Raw genomic sequence first — 16,359 nt, 5'->3', positions numbered from 1 at the left:
GCGACTGGTAGCCGCCCAGGGCAGAGTCATGGGCCTCAAAAAATTGTTTTCGTTCCGAGATTGCTGCAACAACTGAATTAATTTCTGGTATGGAATGTATGTGGCATTTTTTATGGCCATGCATGCGTAGGAAAGCTCGATAATTCCCCATGTTGTTATGTTGTTATTCGGTTTGGGATGGACAGGACGGGCAAGAATGACGTAGCTGCTATCTTATCGCTATCGTTATCACACTTTCAAGCTTTGCTTAAGGTACCTTACCTTACACCTATGGTGCCTAAGGTGGAAGGGGTTCATTCTCCCGACACCCATGCAGTGAATCTATCAATTACCATCATTTGCAGCTTGGCTTTGCCAGTTGAAGATATCCACTCACTTTTGGCGCTCGAAGCTGTTCATCATGGTGCCACCGAGGCCGTTTCCGTTTCCTATGCAAATAGGTACGGACATATGTCAAATTTCCCGCATCTACCGGATCCTGGCCAGCGACAAGGGGGCGAGGTTTCTCAAGCGCGTCTTGACCCATAATGAGCGCCTCTCGGTCCCTGCCGATCTGCTGTCGGCTGATGCATCAAAGACCGCGTCCAAGATCACCAAAAACGATGGTTTCCAGTCATTGAAGGAGCGCAATCCGTTGTTGTGGAAGAAGGCGAGCTTTGTAGCTGGCAGGTAAGCTTTTACACCCGCCTTTCTCTCCCCTTCAAGGCCATTTGGGAGAACATGGGGCGATCATCTTTAACCTCTGCTTTACAGATTCGCAGCCAAGGAAGCGACCTTCAAAGCCCACCCCTCTAGAAACCTCTCCTGGCACGACATCACCATCATTCGAAGAAGGTTCGAGCAGCTGAGGAATATTGAGGAGCTGAAGCAGGTCAGGAAGCAAAAGGAGGAAGAGAAGGAGCAAGAGAAGGAGCAAGAGAAGGAGGAGAAGGAGGAGAAGGAGGAGAAGGAGGAGAAGGAGGAGAAGGGGGAGAAGCTGGAAGAAGAAGTGGAGGGCAAAGAGAACGATAGTTCCCCCGAAGACCCCAATGGCAGCGGCCCGCCCGTCGCCATCGTGCGCGGGATACGTGAAGGCGAGCCCGGGCAGGAGGTGCTCGTCTCCATCAGCCACGACGGGGACTACGCCACGGCCGTGTGTCTGGGCTTCGACGTGCGCCGCCCCGGCCGCCGTCCGCGGGCTGAGGAGGAGACGAAGGAGAGGAAGATGAGGTCGGAGGAGAGCTATGATCAGTTTAAAAAGAGGAAGATGCAGGGTATCGAGAGTAGCTGGAAGAAGAAGGTGCAGAACAAGGAGCAGAACAAGGAGCAGAAGAAGGAGCAGAAGAAGGAGCAAAAGAAGGAGCAAAAGAAGGAGAAGGAGGCGGGGGAGGCAAAAGCCAAGGCTGACGATGGGAAGGATGGTATTGCAAACGAAATCAAGGACGGAGCGAATTGAGTGGGAGACGGGAGAGAAAGAGACAGAGTGTATGTGTACATGTGTGTATATCTATATGTAAGTGTATTTGTAAAAGGCGACGGGGACCAGTTGTAGGCTGGTCGGGAGTCACGTATAGTAAGCAGTCACCACCCCACGACAATGTTCATTAGAACGACTGAATACAGTCGCCACTTTATCTAGCTTTGCCGAACCAAGAATCCGGCTTTTTGTTGTTTGGTTTCCTATCTTCGCCGCAGCGCCTGTGGTATACGCATGCGCGATGAAGACACAGAAACACCCAAGATGCGTTCTCACTCCAGCGATGGATTTTACGTCCGAGAGACCTTTTCTATAGCTCTGCATCTGCTCTGTCTCTCACCTACTCTGCAACAGGCTTCTCCAAGCCCGCTGCACTATATACCTTACCTACCTTACTTGAGTTTTTCTTTGCGTCCTCCTTTTCTTTTTTTTTCTTTCTTCTTTTCTTTCTTCCTTTCCCACCGTCACAAAAATTCAACACGCTTACCTCCCGCAACCTACAACATTTCCATACCTCGGTAAATGACAGCGAAAACCAAATGCCATCAGCAAACCCAGCTACTCCACTGGAACCACCCGACAGAAGCCCCGCTTAGCCCGCCCCAGAGCACACACACACACACAGACAAAGCGCAACAAATCATAGACCCCAACATTCGCCTCCCAACCCAACAACTAAAGATCCTGGCAGGCCGGCTGGCCTAATGGCTAAGGCGTCGGATTCCTATGAGGAATACAAACTCATCCGAAGATTCTGGGTTCGAGTCCCAGGTTGGTCGTCGGTAATCTGAACACAGATTACGAGTAATCAATATTTTGCTTTTTTTGTCCCTCTACTGTAGTTTGAATTCCCATTTAATCCTCCTTCCCTTTTGGTAACCTTTTTTTTTTTTTTTTTTTTTTTTTTTTGGATTCCATCCGCCCTACATCCGCAGGTTGCATCACGATCCACAAGCACCAACCTCGTCTCGCCTTCCTGCTGAACAATTGCTTGGCCTGCTAATACTACTCATATCGACATTTACTTTACTACAATCTGATTTTGACAACATTTGCGCGCACTGTATTTTCCATTCATTCAAAGGCATTGTTGATTCAGGAGCAACAAACAGCCCAGACAAACGGTCGAGACGCAACTTCTCAAACGTCCAGTAAAATCCGAGTCTTGCGCTACTGTCACAGCCAGCCCATCCATCACAGAGGCAAGTCCGCGACCAAACATGAAGAAAGCAGTCTGAGATTTAGGGTATCAGTGTATAAGTAATGTATGTGACAAACGACGCAGTCCATCCCATCTCCCCCGTTCCGTTCCCCAAGATTTCCATGTCCATTACTACGCCGAATTCTTCTTCTCAAGGCGCATAAAAGTCGACACACGTTGGCAATGATGCCTCGAGACTCTAAAAACTTCGCAATCAAGACGGCGCGCAATGCTCGTTCTCTCTTGACACATAAGAAAAAAGTAATCCCCTTTGATCGGGGAACTGGCAATGTCCTCTATTCATCCTCCTTCCATACAACTCCCCTCCCAGGCGGAAGCTCACTAGGCCTCAACCAAGAGTTGCTCCCCTTCCTCCAACAACTCCGTCACCTTTTTCAAGTTGCCAATGAGACTGCGTCCGAGACCAACCAGGAGCAGCTTCTCTGCGTTGGCGGGTAGGCCGAGGTATGTAGGCGGCTCGCGCTCTGGCAGCTTGTGGATCCAGGCCATGAAATCCGACAGGGAAGTGCCCGACGGCACCACGAGGCTGCCTTCCTGGTTCTCCGTGCCCTCGACGAGTTTATGTCCAACGTCATAGGCTGATGGCGTCAGGAACGAGTGCACAAGCTGGTTCAGCTGCTTGAAGTCTCCCTCATTGTCAATCTTGCCGCCGTAGGTTTCCGTGACGAGGTAGCGAATCATCTCCCAAGGAATGCTCTGAGGTGCAATGTTCGTGCGGGTGCCGGCAGCGTTCTCGATCCAGGTGTCAATGATGAATGCCGAGCATTCGTACTGGGCAAGTTAGCTTGTGCCTATTCAATCTTGACTTGGATAAAACTTACATCACTGTCATTGAACTCCCAGAAACCCTTCCATCCCAAGCTTGGAGCGTAGCGCAGGCGCTCTTGGACGACTGCGTGCAAGAAGGCAAGCAGAAGGTACAGCCTCGTGCGCTCGACAGGGGCTTTTGCGCCTCTCGTCGACAAGGAAGACATCGAGTCCTTCATGTTGGCGCGCACACCGGCAGGCTGCTCGTACATGAGTACCCTGGAGGCGCGCAGCAAGTTGACGGGAATCTTGGGACTCGATTCCATCGACAGGAAGAGGCGGAACTCGGAGTGGGGGTTGAGCGACTCCATGCGCTTCTCGAGACTCTGCAGCCAGGTAGGGGCGAGATGTACGTTCTTGACCAAGACCCAGTTGCCCAGTTGCGCGGCGTTATTGATGGCCTTGTCGGCACTTGCGAGACCTTCGTTGGAACCCATGGCAATGTTGGTGCATTTGACGCGGAGCCTCTCGACGAGGTTGTCCACCTTGTAACTGGCATCGAAACCAGGGCTGGAGACTAGAGAAATCGGTCGGGTAGCGGGAACCTGGCTGATAGTCTCCTTGAGATCCTCGACGACGTCAAAAGTGTCTGAGCCGAAGACCAAAGTGACAAACCGCTCGGCAGCCGGGACGAAACGATCGAGACGGAAAAGTTTGACAAGAAGCAGAGATTGTAGCGCCTGATCAAAGGCCTCCGTGCTGTCCTCCCAGATCTTGGGAACAAAGTTTTCAGCAAGCTCCTCGGTTAGGAACTTGTCCCAGTCGGCAGGCGAAACCGCGTCAAGCTTGTCTTTGAGCACACTCATGCGGCCAGCCCGGGTGAAGGCCTCCTCTTTGGCGTCCTTGTCGGTGGAGAGATCCTTGCCTTCTACACGATCGTCAAGGAAGACGTCGATCAGCGTCTTGTCCATCTTGTAGGGCGAAGCCTGCGCAAGCAGCATGGCCAGCGTGATCCGGTCCTTTTGGAGCAGGCCCAGCGCAGTCCGCTTGAAGGCGGTGATGAACAGATCCTTGACAATAATGTCTCGCCGAATGTTGTGATTCGTCTCGTCGGCGAGGTTCTTGTTGCCATGCAGAACAGAGTGGAAGATGTCAAGGAAGTACTGGAGAGAGAACTGGTAGAAGTGGTTCAGGTAATGGAGCTGCTCCAGCACAGCAAACACAGTACTGCAGGAGCGGGCAATGATGCTATACTGTTGGGTAATCTCCTCGACTTCTGCCATAACGCCCTCGGTGTTGCTCATCTTGTCGGAAATCTCCGCAGCCTCCGTCTTCAGGGTCTCCAGGGTCTCAATGACATTGTCGTCGTCGAGAATGTTTCCGCGGGACTCGTTGAGAGCTTGCAAGAGACGCTTCTCCAACTGTCGCAGATGGATCTTGAACTCTCCCTGGAGCTTGATGAGATTGGATCGCCTCTCATCAACATCCGGTCTCTCGGACTTCAGTACATCGTTAAGAGACTGGGTCTGGAGACTGCTCTGGGTGACTGTGAAGTTGACAAATGTGGTCCGGGAGCAAATATCGGGAGCAAACGTTGCCGACGGGTCGCGGGTAGACAGATAGATCTGGAAGGAGGGCGAGAAATCGATCTGCTGCTTGCCGAGCTGGATGAGTACACGACCGCCAGTCTTCTGGTATTCCTTGTTGAGGACGTGGTTGAGGATGGGGTCAAGGTACTCGGCGTCCTGGATAAGAATGGGGTTACCAAAACGAAGGGAACTCTCTAGCTGCTTAGTGAACGAGTCATCCAAGAAACTGGTGACCGTCAAGCGACGGTCCTTGCTCTCCTTCTGCAAGAACTCGGTGACTCTGCCGGAAGGATCGATAATGAGGGGGTAGCGGTTGAATCGCTTCAGGACGATAGCGTTCTCCGTGCAAAGATCGTCGACCGGCAGGCTATTCTCCTGCCAGCTGAGACGCTCGTCGGCGGTCGACAGGTACTCAGTGACTGGGTTGTGCTGTTTGTACAGTACGCCAGATAGCTGCAGCTGGTGCAACCAGTCATCCATCATGGACTTTCGGAAGGTCTGGTCGTACAGACCACTGTATGCGAGGAAGGCGGCCGCGACAAGGACATCACCAACGAGCGTGCTGATTTGGGTCTCGAAAGACTTGCTGCCCTCCTCCCAACGGACTCTCTCGGACGACAGACTGTCGAGCAACTTGACACTCCTGTCGACCTTGAACTGGACCTTTGACATCTCAGACTTGATGGCTTGCGTTTCGCTGATAAGTGCAGCGTATTCCGTCTTGTACTGGGCGATGCTAGACTCGAGGGTGTTGATAGTGTTCTCAACGGCCTTGGCCTCGGCCTTGGTTTGCAGAGCTTGCTCCTCAAGTGTGTTGACTTCGTCCCTCAGAGGGCCGACTCGGTCGAGAATCTCAGAGTATGAGACCTGTGCCTCCACCCATTGTACCAGGGGTCCGCAGGCCTTACTGGCACGGTTGGCCTTATCGAATGTGAATTCGGGGTTCGATAAAAAGTCATTGCGCATCTTTATGCGCAGAGGCTTGGTCATTTGGCGTTCGTTGTCGAAATTGACGATGCTAGCAATAAAGTCATCGCGACGGATAATACCTTGGATCATTCTCCAGTCGTTGACTTTGTGGCCAAGCAGAGCGCAGACAGACTCGAGAGCCAACCGGACACCCTGCGGCGGGTTGCCCATTGATCGAACTTCGGTAAGATGTTGACGCTTGATGTTGCTAACACTGGCCCGGGCCTCTTCGACGGCGGGCTCCGCCTTTGCGAGATCCTCCAACACGACCTTTCTTCGCGTGGCCACTTCCGCCTCTTGCTTCTCTAGCGCAACTTGAATCTCCAAGGACGTGTTCTTTCTCTGTTCGGCCTCTCTCTGGTCCGCAACCATGCGTTGCAGTTTCTCATTGGCCTCGGCGTCTTTCTTCTCGAGTTGAGACTTTTTCTCGGCAAGGCTGACCCTTAAATCGCGAACCTTGTCGACCGTGTCTCTAAGCTTCTCGAGACCAACGTTGAGATGGCGTTGCTGCTCTTCCAGATCCTCGCGCTTCTCGTTGTAAAGCTTGACATACTGCGCGACGAAATCCAGGAAGTGTCTGGGGGTAAGGAAGGTAATCTTGCCTTGCTGCTTGAAGAGCTTGGTGTTGAATCTCTGAAGGGAGTAGTGGATGTAGACCATGGAGTTGACAATGGTCTCGCGATGCGTAGGGGGTAGGCTGAGAGCGCGGTACGCCACTGGGATAGTATCGGGCGCCTGGAAATTGGGTCTATCCAGGTCCATCGACTGGGTGAGCTCGTGGCCAACCTGGAAGAGGGCCTGATCAGACCAGTCTCCGAACCAGTTGAGAACGCAGCGGTTGAACAAGGCAGGACTGGTTGCGGCTTTGGACCCAAGACCACCCTCCGGTGGGTTCATGGTGAACACAACATGCAAATTCTTGACAATCTGTTGAGTGAACCACTTGTACAGCTCCTCGGGCGAGTCGAGGTGTAGATTCTGCCGTTGGGCACCCTCCTTGCATGCCGTCATGAGTGCGGCGAACTCGTCGCCCTCAAATAGACCAGGAACCTCGGCATTCGCGAGCAGCGTGTTCATTCTTTCGAGGAAACCCGAATCCAAAACATTGGCCTCGTCCATGATGAAACAGATCTTCTCGCCCTTGCAACCGCAACGTCGGAGAACATCACGGAGATCATCGTCAAAGTCTTCGGCAGAGTACTTGCCGTGCACCTTGATCTGGAAGACCTTGAGACCATTCATCCAGGCCACAAAGCGCGAGAGCGTGGTCTTTCCACTACCACTCACGCCAATGAGGATAAGATGGCCCTGGGGTTGTCTGAAGACACGATCAATGCGGAGCACGTGTTCCAGGACGTCGTTGAACAGAATGAGGGGTACATCAACCTCTTCTTCGCAGAACGTCTTGAGTCTGGCCTTGACAAAGTCTCGAAGTTGCTCCCGGTCGACTGGTACGTAGTTCTTCGACAGCCAGTTGGAAAAGAGGATTGGACCACCCAGTGCCCTCTGGTCATCGACAGTAGGGAAGAGATCAAGGGCAATGCGTCGAACTGCATCATCGGTCCATTGGCGCTCATCCTCGGCGACGAGACGATCTTGGAAGAGGCGGAGAGCCTCGTGCGCCCAGATGCGAACAAGCCCCTCAATTGACAATGTCTCCAGCGGACGGATGGCTTCGTAAATACCGCGCACCCATCGAGTGAGTTCACGAGGACTGTATACGTAGTGAGGCTGAATTTTGGGCGTAAAGCGCTGCTGCGACTCCAGATACAACTTAACCATTGCCTGTGTGAGTGGTTCAGAGTAGCCACGGAGGGAAGGGATGATTTTGAGAACAGCCGAGTTGAAGGTGCCGTAGATCTGGAGCAAAGAAAGCTCTCCGGGGTAGTCGACCATGATGAGAGGGGCATGGCGAAGGAATCTGGCACCCAGGGGTGTACGGCCTGCATCGGTCGGGGGGTTACAAGCACCGACAAACTGGATACGGTCAAGGGTCACCCAAGACTTGTCCGAGGTTCTCCAGAAACCATTGTGCTCAACGAGCTGACGCAGGAAGGAAATGGCTCGCTGCGTTCCGTACTTGTCGGGGGCAGGCAAGTTGATCTCATCACAGAAGATGACCAGCCACCTGCCAATCTGTGTCGGCGAAAGCATGACTCCATTCAAAGTCTTCTTGTACTCGCAATATTGCTCAAAAGTCTTGATCAGAAGATCAGGAGTGGTCGCGCTTGAGAAGTTGAGACCGACAACCTCCATGTTGGGAAGCTTGCGAAGAGCGCTGAAAAGTGTCATCGTCTTACCCGAACCGGGAGGACCGCAGAGCAACAGCGGCTTGTGCTCAGCCAACCAAGAGTAGAGAACATCCTCATGACGCACTGTATCGAGTGTAGGGATGACCACATCTGTCTGAGTGACGGAGTGAGTATTGACTTCAATAGTCGGAACCTGGTTCTGCCATGGTGCCCACTCGGCCTGGGGAAGAGTCACGTCGAAGTCGATGAGTGAGCTGGTGCCATCAAGGGGCGGGTTGCCAAAGCTGGCTAGACCGCCAACCGCATCTCCGAACGATTTGCGGTCGTTCAGAGGGCAGTCACCAGTGAGAGCCCACACCAAAGCGAGGAGCAGCTTCTTTGCGATGAAGGCTTCAACCTGTTCAGGGTCCAGGGGGAAGTCGGAATGCTGAGCATTGTACTCAATCATGTCGCGGACTGCCTTGTTCAAGAGAGAAAACAGGGTGTTGAGCACACGAGCGACAGTAAAATCCATAATGTGGTTGTAGCCCTCGGCTTCCTTGAGAGCAGCTGTGAGGAAGTCCTCTCCAGAGAGATATGCATTAAGGAGGTCGGCGACCTGGGACTGGACGGCAAGTGCCTTCGCAGGGCTCTGTCCAGCTGCAACGCTATCTTCGTCCAGGTCCTCGAATGGCTTAGAGCGCAGCGTGCCGAGGTAGTGCTCGAGCATCATCATTGGCGTAACAGTATCCTCGCTGAACCAGACCATACCACATCGACTGACCGTGGCAAGCGTGGCGTACTTCAACGTCTCAACTTCGAACATAATGCGAACGTTGGCGGGTAGGTTGAGACGCTCACCATTGGGAAGGGTGAGAAGTTTGTTGTCGTCCAACACACTGTTCAAGTTCTCGACCCACTCGGGGTCAACATCACCGTCGAAGACGATCCAGTGGCGCTTGGAGTCCTCGCCTCTCAGGTTGTCAACAATCTTTCGCAGGATGCTAGTGAACAGGCCATCCGTCCATTCGCGCGTGGTAGAGTCGAGGTTTCCGTAGAGAGCTTCCTTGGACATGACCTTGGAGTCAATAACGTGCTGCACGCCCTCAACACCCTCGACCTTTTGGAGAGCGTCAAGCAGAAGAGTCCAGGCAGCAGACTTGCCGGTACCGGAGTTACCAACCATCATCACACCGTGGTGGATGTTCTGGATCTGGTAGAGTTGAAGGACCTTTGTCATCCAAGTGTCGTTGACCACCAGCTTTCTTTCGTCTGCGAGTGTCCTGATGGCTTCTTCGAGTGCCTGGAGATTGGCCGGTACGTACTTGACGCCAGGGAAGCAGTCCTCTTCAACCTCGCCGAGGATCTCGACATCACTCTTGATCAACTTAGGGGCGATGGTTTCGCGGATGCTCTGGACGATGATTTCAGGCTCGACGACCTCTTCCGCGCCAATGCTACCATCACTCTCTATAAGTCTCGCACGCTTGAGACCTCCGGAGCTGACAAGAACACTCTTCAAGGCACGAAGACCAAAGTCGTAGTGAGCTTGCTTGGACAGTCTTGCTGCGCACTGGTCGAAGAAGGGGACTGTGTGCTTCGACAACTGCTTGGCCTGGTTGAAACCTTGAGAGTAAAGCATGACTTCGGCAATGAGCTCCTTGTCAGGCTTGGACATGGCAACACTGCGGAACAACTTCTTCAGGTTGTCGGGAAGGTTGGAACGACCAGCATAGCCCGGGTTCATGGTGATGAAAATACCAGTATTGGCATTGACGTGAAGCTGCCGCCCAACTAATTCAGTTTGGGCCTTGTCGTCTTCGGCTCCCTTCTTCAGGCCAAGCTGAATATTTTGAATTTGCTGCGAGACAGCGGACAGAATTCTCTCCTCGAGACGATTAAACTCATCGAAACATCCCCAAGCTCCGACCTGGCAGATACCAAGGAAGATGCGACCCATAGCCTGGAAATCGAAAGTGTCGTCGCAGCAGAAGACCAGAGTAAATCGACCAAGCTGGAGACCAAGGGCCTTGACTGACTCCGTCTTACCCGTTCCGGCTGGGCCGTAGGGAGAACCACCCAGTCTTTGTTCGAGAGCTTGTGTGAGAGTAAGGAAGCATCGGTCTGTAAGAGGTGTTCTGACAAGGCGTTCGGGTACTCCGAGATACTCGAAGCCGTAGCTGAGCTTTGCATTGGCCATCTTGACCTGCAGGCGATTGGGGAAGTCACCTTCGGGTGTGTAGACGTAGCGCATCTGAAGCAGCCACCAGTAATGAGTCGGTGTGGTAGCATTGAGGCTTATGAGCTTCTCGATGGCGTCACGCTGGTGCACACATTCCGTGATGAGCTGTTCGCACTTCTTGCGCTGAATAACCTCAAGGTCGCCCAAGACAGTGTCGGCTAGAAGGCGAAGCACTTGGACTTCGAGATCGTAGAGAGATTGCAGTGACTTTCCGCCGTCAACAAGAGACTTTTCGACAGATGTCGTCCAAACTACTTGTGTTGCAAGAACGACAATCTGACTGGGGAAGGCTTCCATGAACGCGTCCATCGCCTCCTTGTCGATCTTCTCGGATTCAAAGATCGGGGTGTACTGCTCGACAGCCTCCGCGAGGAGCTCCGCCAGCGTGTTCTTCATGCCACTCTCCAACAGGGCCAGCCAGTCGTTAATCTTGGGTGTCTTGGCGAGGGAAATCTCCTTTTTGAGACGCACGGCCTCGCCCTCCTTCGAGGTGAACCCAGAAATGATTGTCTCGTCGTCCATAATTAGTCCTGACAGACCAGCAAACATCTTCTTGAAGTGCTTCGCAATACGCAGGGTGTCGTTACTGTTACCAATCATTTCGAGAAGGTCCTCGTCACCGACGAAGTAGAATCGAGGGAAAGAGACACGCTCCTTTTCAAGGTATTCGCCGAGAGCCTTTTGGATCTTGTTCAGGAGCTCAGCCAATCTCTCGAGAGATTTCTGAACGTTGGGGATCGTCAAGACGTCAAGAACATAAGGCTGCTTGTAGACTTTCTTCATGACAGCCGAAAACTCGCTGTTAATGTTCTGGAACCTCGAGGACTCGACTGGCAAAAGGTGCTTGATGTCGGCATTGCCAGTGAAAACACCTTCAAGATAGACCCATTGACGCTGAACATCGATCCAGACGTCAAAGAGGACATGTACTCTGTTGAGCTTGTCTTCCCAAGATGACGCCTCCTCTTCGAACTCCTTGTAGTAGGGTGAGTGCTTCATAGCTTGCAATGAGTTGAGATTTTCGCTGCACTTAGCGAATAAATCGTCCCAACCACGGATGAGACGGCACTTGTTCTGATAGTTGACGAGCTCCAACCCGTAGTTTGACCACGTCTCGCGGACTTGCTTCAAGAACTCCTCTAGGGCCATTTCACCTTGCGCCTGGGCAATGATGTCCCTGACAATGACTTCGGTGGCAACGAGATTGAAGTCCCACACATCGCCGAGAGTCATCGACACTGGTGAGTATCGCTTGCCAGGCTTAATCTGCTTGTAGATCTTGGTCCAGTGGCGGTCTCGGATTGCCTCGGACTTGAGGTCAGAAAGAATGGTGTTGACCTTGAGTAGGCTGCGAAGGATAGTCTGCACGTGCTCGAAGGCGGCATATTGTCTCATGCGACTAGGCATCTCCTTGGTGCTCTTGATAAGGTCGTCAATCTTGGACCGTATCTTTCTGGGTTGAACAGCAGTCCACAAAACCTCTCGCGTCTCGTTGAGACTGGCCCAAATGGTGGAGAGGTTGGACCAGACAGACTGGAAGTCCTGGACTTCTTCCAAGATGGTCCCGAGAGAGGTGTCAGCCGTGGCAGGAATATCGAGAGCTTCCTTGGCCTTGGCCACCATTTCAAAATCGGACTGCAGTTTGGAGATTCTGGTCTCGAATGTCTTCAACGTTGCGGTTGCAACATCGGGTTGAGTAGTACCAGAAACTGGCTTCTCGTCATTCCACTGCACGGCGACCTCGGCAATCCTGTCGTTGACAATCTTATCCTCGGCGATGATCTTGGATCTCAGAGCGTCAGTCTGATCCTGCACGATCTTGGACTTCTTCTCCAATATCTCAGTGAGAGACTCCCACGAGCTGTCAATCTGCTCGATATGAAGCCAGTCGTTGGGGAATTGGTAGCGCTGGCGCACGAGGGTAGACTGTCCCTGTCTGAACATGTCAATTTCAGGAGCCCACAGCTTGACATTGCGTCTGCAAGCCTGCACGACGGTGATGAATTGCACGGCGTGTGCGGTGGAAGAGGCATCAAGGCCCTGGCTCTCGAGGTCCCGGCGAGCCTTTTCAATCTCAGCGTGGACTTCACGCATGCGGTTGCCGAGTCTGCTGGCAAACTTCATCAAGATCTCGTGCTGCCATTGATCGTACTTTGCATTGACCTTCGTCTGAACCTGGTCATAGTCGATGGTGATGTGGCCAAACTGCCGGCTGACTTCTTGAGTGTCAAAGGTCTGGCGCGTCTTTCGGATCTCTTGGAGCAGCTGCAGCCATCTCGCAAGCTGATCTCCAAGAGCCTCGTACACCTGTTCCGACTGAAGGTCCCAGAGGGACTGGAATTGGAGCCACTTATCGACGTATGAGCCAATCTCCTGCAGCTTCTTCTCGATAGAGACGTACACGCGGCTGAGGAGGTCGGTGCAATCGCTAGGCAGGTCGTCAAAGTGTGGCTCATCCAATGTGGTTGTCGTCAAAGTCATTTGGTATCGTGTAGCCTTGATCTTCTTGAGATTGCAGACGATTCCGAGCCACTCATGCAGTTGAACAAACCAGCTTGAACGCGAGTATTCCAGTGGAGGATCCAAGTAGATCACCTGGTTCCGCATAGACAATTCAAGAATTAGGCGCTTAATTGTAGGTCCTTCTTGTGTAGCCTCTTCGCCATTCTCGGTCACTTGTTTGCGGCGACCGTCGTCGAGGTAGTCGTCTTCAAAGGCATGAATCCAAGCCAGAATAGCGTCTTGCAGACGAGTAAGAAGCACCTCCTTGAGCTTCTGGTTCATCATGTCGACCCAGTAGGGCAAGTTGACGTACTGCTCCAAGTTAAGCTGATCGACGGCAGTCTGGATGGTCTCTAAGCGTGAAGTGAAGGCGCTGGCTTCATAGGGGCAGGTGTTGAGCTCAACAAGTGCCTTCTCCACAGTTGCGTGGATCGACGCCAAAGAAGCGGTCTTGGCCTGGAGCAGAGACACGGCCGCAGCAAACTCTCGAATGAAGAGGCTGTGCTTGCTCTCAGATGGCTTGGAAAGCCCAAATTCGGACACGTTTGGCAAGGTAGCATTGTTCTTTGTGGAAAAGAAGATCTCGTGCGAGTTGACAAACGACTCCCATCTGAGGGGAACACCTCTGGATACCAGAGCGTAGACGTCATTCCTGTATCCATACACAAGAACTGCCTCCTCGCCCATCTCAGAAATTTGCCGCATCGTCTGCGAGAAGGTACGGACGCTCTCCATGAGACTGACTGCGAATGGATAGACACGCTTGGCGTCCTTGGACACATTGTTGATCGAATGAGGTACGGCATAATTCTGCCACATGAGGTTGCGCGTCTCCTTGAAGAGGGTAATGACCTGAGGATCAAAGTTGACCAGAAGTTCGTAGGTGTTACCCGTAGATCGCATGCGTCGAATGTCGAACAGGAAACCAGAAATGGAGATTTGACGACGCTGGACGTCGTCGAGCCAGGCCTTGTAGATGGTCTGTGTGTCCAGCTTCTTCCGGAACAGGTTGCTTTCGCTCTGAAGCTTCTGGCCTTCGGCGTGAATGGCCCACTCAGAACCCAGCACATCCTCAACCTTCTTCATGTAGTTGTCGAGTTGATGCTCAATCTGTCGGGCCCAGATGATGGCACCGGAAACGGGCGGCAGATCACGCAACTGGGCCATGGCGTGAGCTTCGGAATGGCCGTATTGTTGCTTGAATCGCTCGTGAAGACCGTGAATCGCTTGTTTTACATGCTCCATCAACTGGTTCTGATACTCTGCAATGGCGCCACGAATCTTGGGGCGCACGAAAAGGGCGTTGAACTTGGAGAAGACGCGGAACATCTCATTGGCGTTTTTTGCCGTCGCCAGACGATCTCTCAGGCGTGCGATGATGGAGTTCTCAACACGAGAAGTCCGCTCATTGTACATGTTCTCGGCCTTGGCCCATCTCTCGGTGCCCTCAGGGGAAACATCCAAGAGGTCGACGTTCTTCAACGCCTCCCAGGCCTGTTTGACTTCTTCGACTGCGTCCACATCGCCCATCTCTTCGACAACGACAACGCCGTTGGTGTTGGTTGTTTCCGTCAAACCGCTCACGGTAGCCTTGGGACCGAGAACGTTGACAATGGTCCGCTGCAGCTGCTCGTGATTGTCACGGAACGTGCTGACGTATTTGAGACGGCCTTGAAGCTCTGCATGCTTAGGGTTGACCTTGATAGGGATGAACTTTTCGTTTCTCCGACGCGTCACCTCACGGGCAACATTGGTGAACTCCTTGATGCTCTCGTCCCACGTAGTAAAGATGTCGTCGCTTGCCTTCATGATGGCTTTGAACTCAACATAGTCGAGGTTTACAAGCTCCGTACCAGGCAAGAGCCGATGCAGCACCTCGTCCAAGTCTCCAGAGATAGCCTCCACCAAGGGGAGTGCTCTCCGAATGGGGTATGGGCAGATTCTTAGCTTCCTGTTCAGGTGGCCAAAGATTTGCACGATGGCGTCCTTGACCTTGGACAGATAGGTGGCGGAAAGTAGTTCATCGAGCGGGAAATCTCGCATAAGCTGGTTGTACTTTTGGACCTTCTCCATGGCCTCCTTCAGACCGGTGTCGGCAGTAAAACTGACCGTCGCCTGGAAACGTTTTGCGTGCTTAAGGATCTCCAGGGTCAAGAGCACTCCCTCGCTACGGAGCTGTCCTTCGATTCCCTCCAGTGCAGATTCCATCGACAGCCAAAAGTTGACCTCTTGACTGGCCGTAAACTTGAAGTCTTTGGCGCTGTCGGCAGGGTCCCTGGTCATCCTCGTAATGACCTGGATAGACTTGATCCAGCTATTCACGTTGTTCTGCAAGCTATTAAGAAAGGTACTGTCGGAGAGCACTGTGCCCGGGATGAGATCGAGTGTTGGTTTCGAGTGTCGCGAATCGGCCTCCTCCAGCGCGCTCTGTACCATTGTGTGGAACATGAGGGAGACCTCGGGGATCTCCACGTTCTGCTGGAGGTGAAGCAAGCTCAGCTCCAGATCGTTCCATCTCTTCTTCGTGACCGGGATTCCCGTCTTGGAGTCCACGTCTGCCCTGCCCCTGGCGCCGTTGGTGATCTGGCTCCGGGTGTTGGCATCAAAGTAGGGCGCCAGCGCATTGTGAACATAAGAGTGCAGGATCTCGAAGGGCGAAGTAGAGGGGCCTTGCTCGCCGGCGGTGGCATTCAGAGTCGCAGGGCCCGGGAGGTTAGTCAAAAGTATCTGGGAAGTGAGCGGCAGTAGGGGATCGATCGGGCCGGGACGCTGCTTGAGCAGAACAAGGCATGACACGGTAGTCGGAGACGAAGAGATCTCGGTCGTCAGGGAGTATGTGTAGGCCGGAGACCCTGCACTCGAGTGGTTAGCTTTGTATGCACGCCCGGCAAGAGGTCCGCCATGCAGATTAAACGAACTTGAGTCCTCGGTTCCATTCTGTATAGTAGACACGGGCAGAATGTCTTTCTGAATGTACAGAGCATTGGGTGTATCGGTAGCGAAACGGGTGCAGCGCTGGACAGTGTCGGAATAGCGGTGCTTGTGAAGCAAGCTCCCCGGGCTCTCGAGGTCTTCGTTCGTCGCTCCGAGAGCTATCTGGCAGACCAGGGCAATGTGATCGAGGACGCGGTTTGGATCGATCGAGGAGTCGGCGGTGGGAGAGGCAACGCCGTTCGCGCCAGGAATTTGGGGTGAGGCCACCTCCATGGCGGCTCGGTATGTGTATTTGTTTCGGACGAGAAAAGACGATATTTACAGGGTCGAAGTCGGCATCATCGTAGGTTCGACGGATAGACAGTAATGTGGGTGAACGGACAGTATGTCTGTCGAGACAAAAGGGCAACCTCAGGGGCGATGACTGTCGGCCGCGGGATCGACGAGTCGGGTGCCGAGGAGCGAAG

General features: G+C 53.1%; 2 protein-coding genes across 2 annotated transcripts; one reads left to right on the top strand and one right to left on the bottom strand.

Annotated features, from left to right (window-relative positions):
• Positions 1–400: 400 nt before the first annotated feature.
• CORC01_02473 (uncharacterized protein) lies at positions 401–1,435 on the top strand (the record flags this gene model as incomplete). The annotated part of the gene is made up of 2 exons (XM_022614123.1): positions 401–669; positions 754–1,435. The coding sequence occupies 2 exons, from the start codon at positions 401–403 to the stop codon at positions 1,433–1,435; spliced, it is 951 nt and encodes a 316-aa protein (XP_022479335.1).
• A 1,564-nt stretch (positions 1,436–2,999) lies between these two features.
• CORC01_02472 (dynein heavy chain) lies at positions 3,000–16,165 on the bottom strand (the record flags this gene model as incomplete). Its single annotated transcript, XM_022614122.1, has 2 exons — positions 3,000–3,449; positions 3,500–16,165. The coding sequence occupies 2 exons, from the start codon at positions 16,163–16,165 to the stop codon at positions 3,000–3,002; spliced, it is 13,116 nt and encodes a 4,371-aa protein (XP_022479334.1).
• Positions 16,166–16,359: the final 194 nt, after the last annotated feature.

The sequence above is a fragment of the Colletotrichum orchidophilum genome (genome assembly GCF_001831195.1).
Source record: "Colletotrichum orchidophilum strain IMI 309357 chromosome Unknown Scaffold_14.1, whole genome shotgun sequence".
NCBI lineage: Eukaryota > Fungi > Ascomycota > Sordariomycetes > Glomerellales > Glomerellaceae > Colletotrichum > Colletotrichum orchidophilum.
Note: the sequence above shows the minus strand (reverse complement) of the source record. Positions and strands in the feature narration are given on the sequence as shown.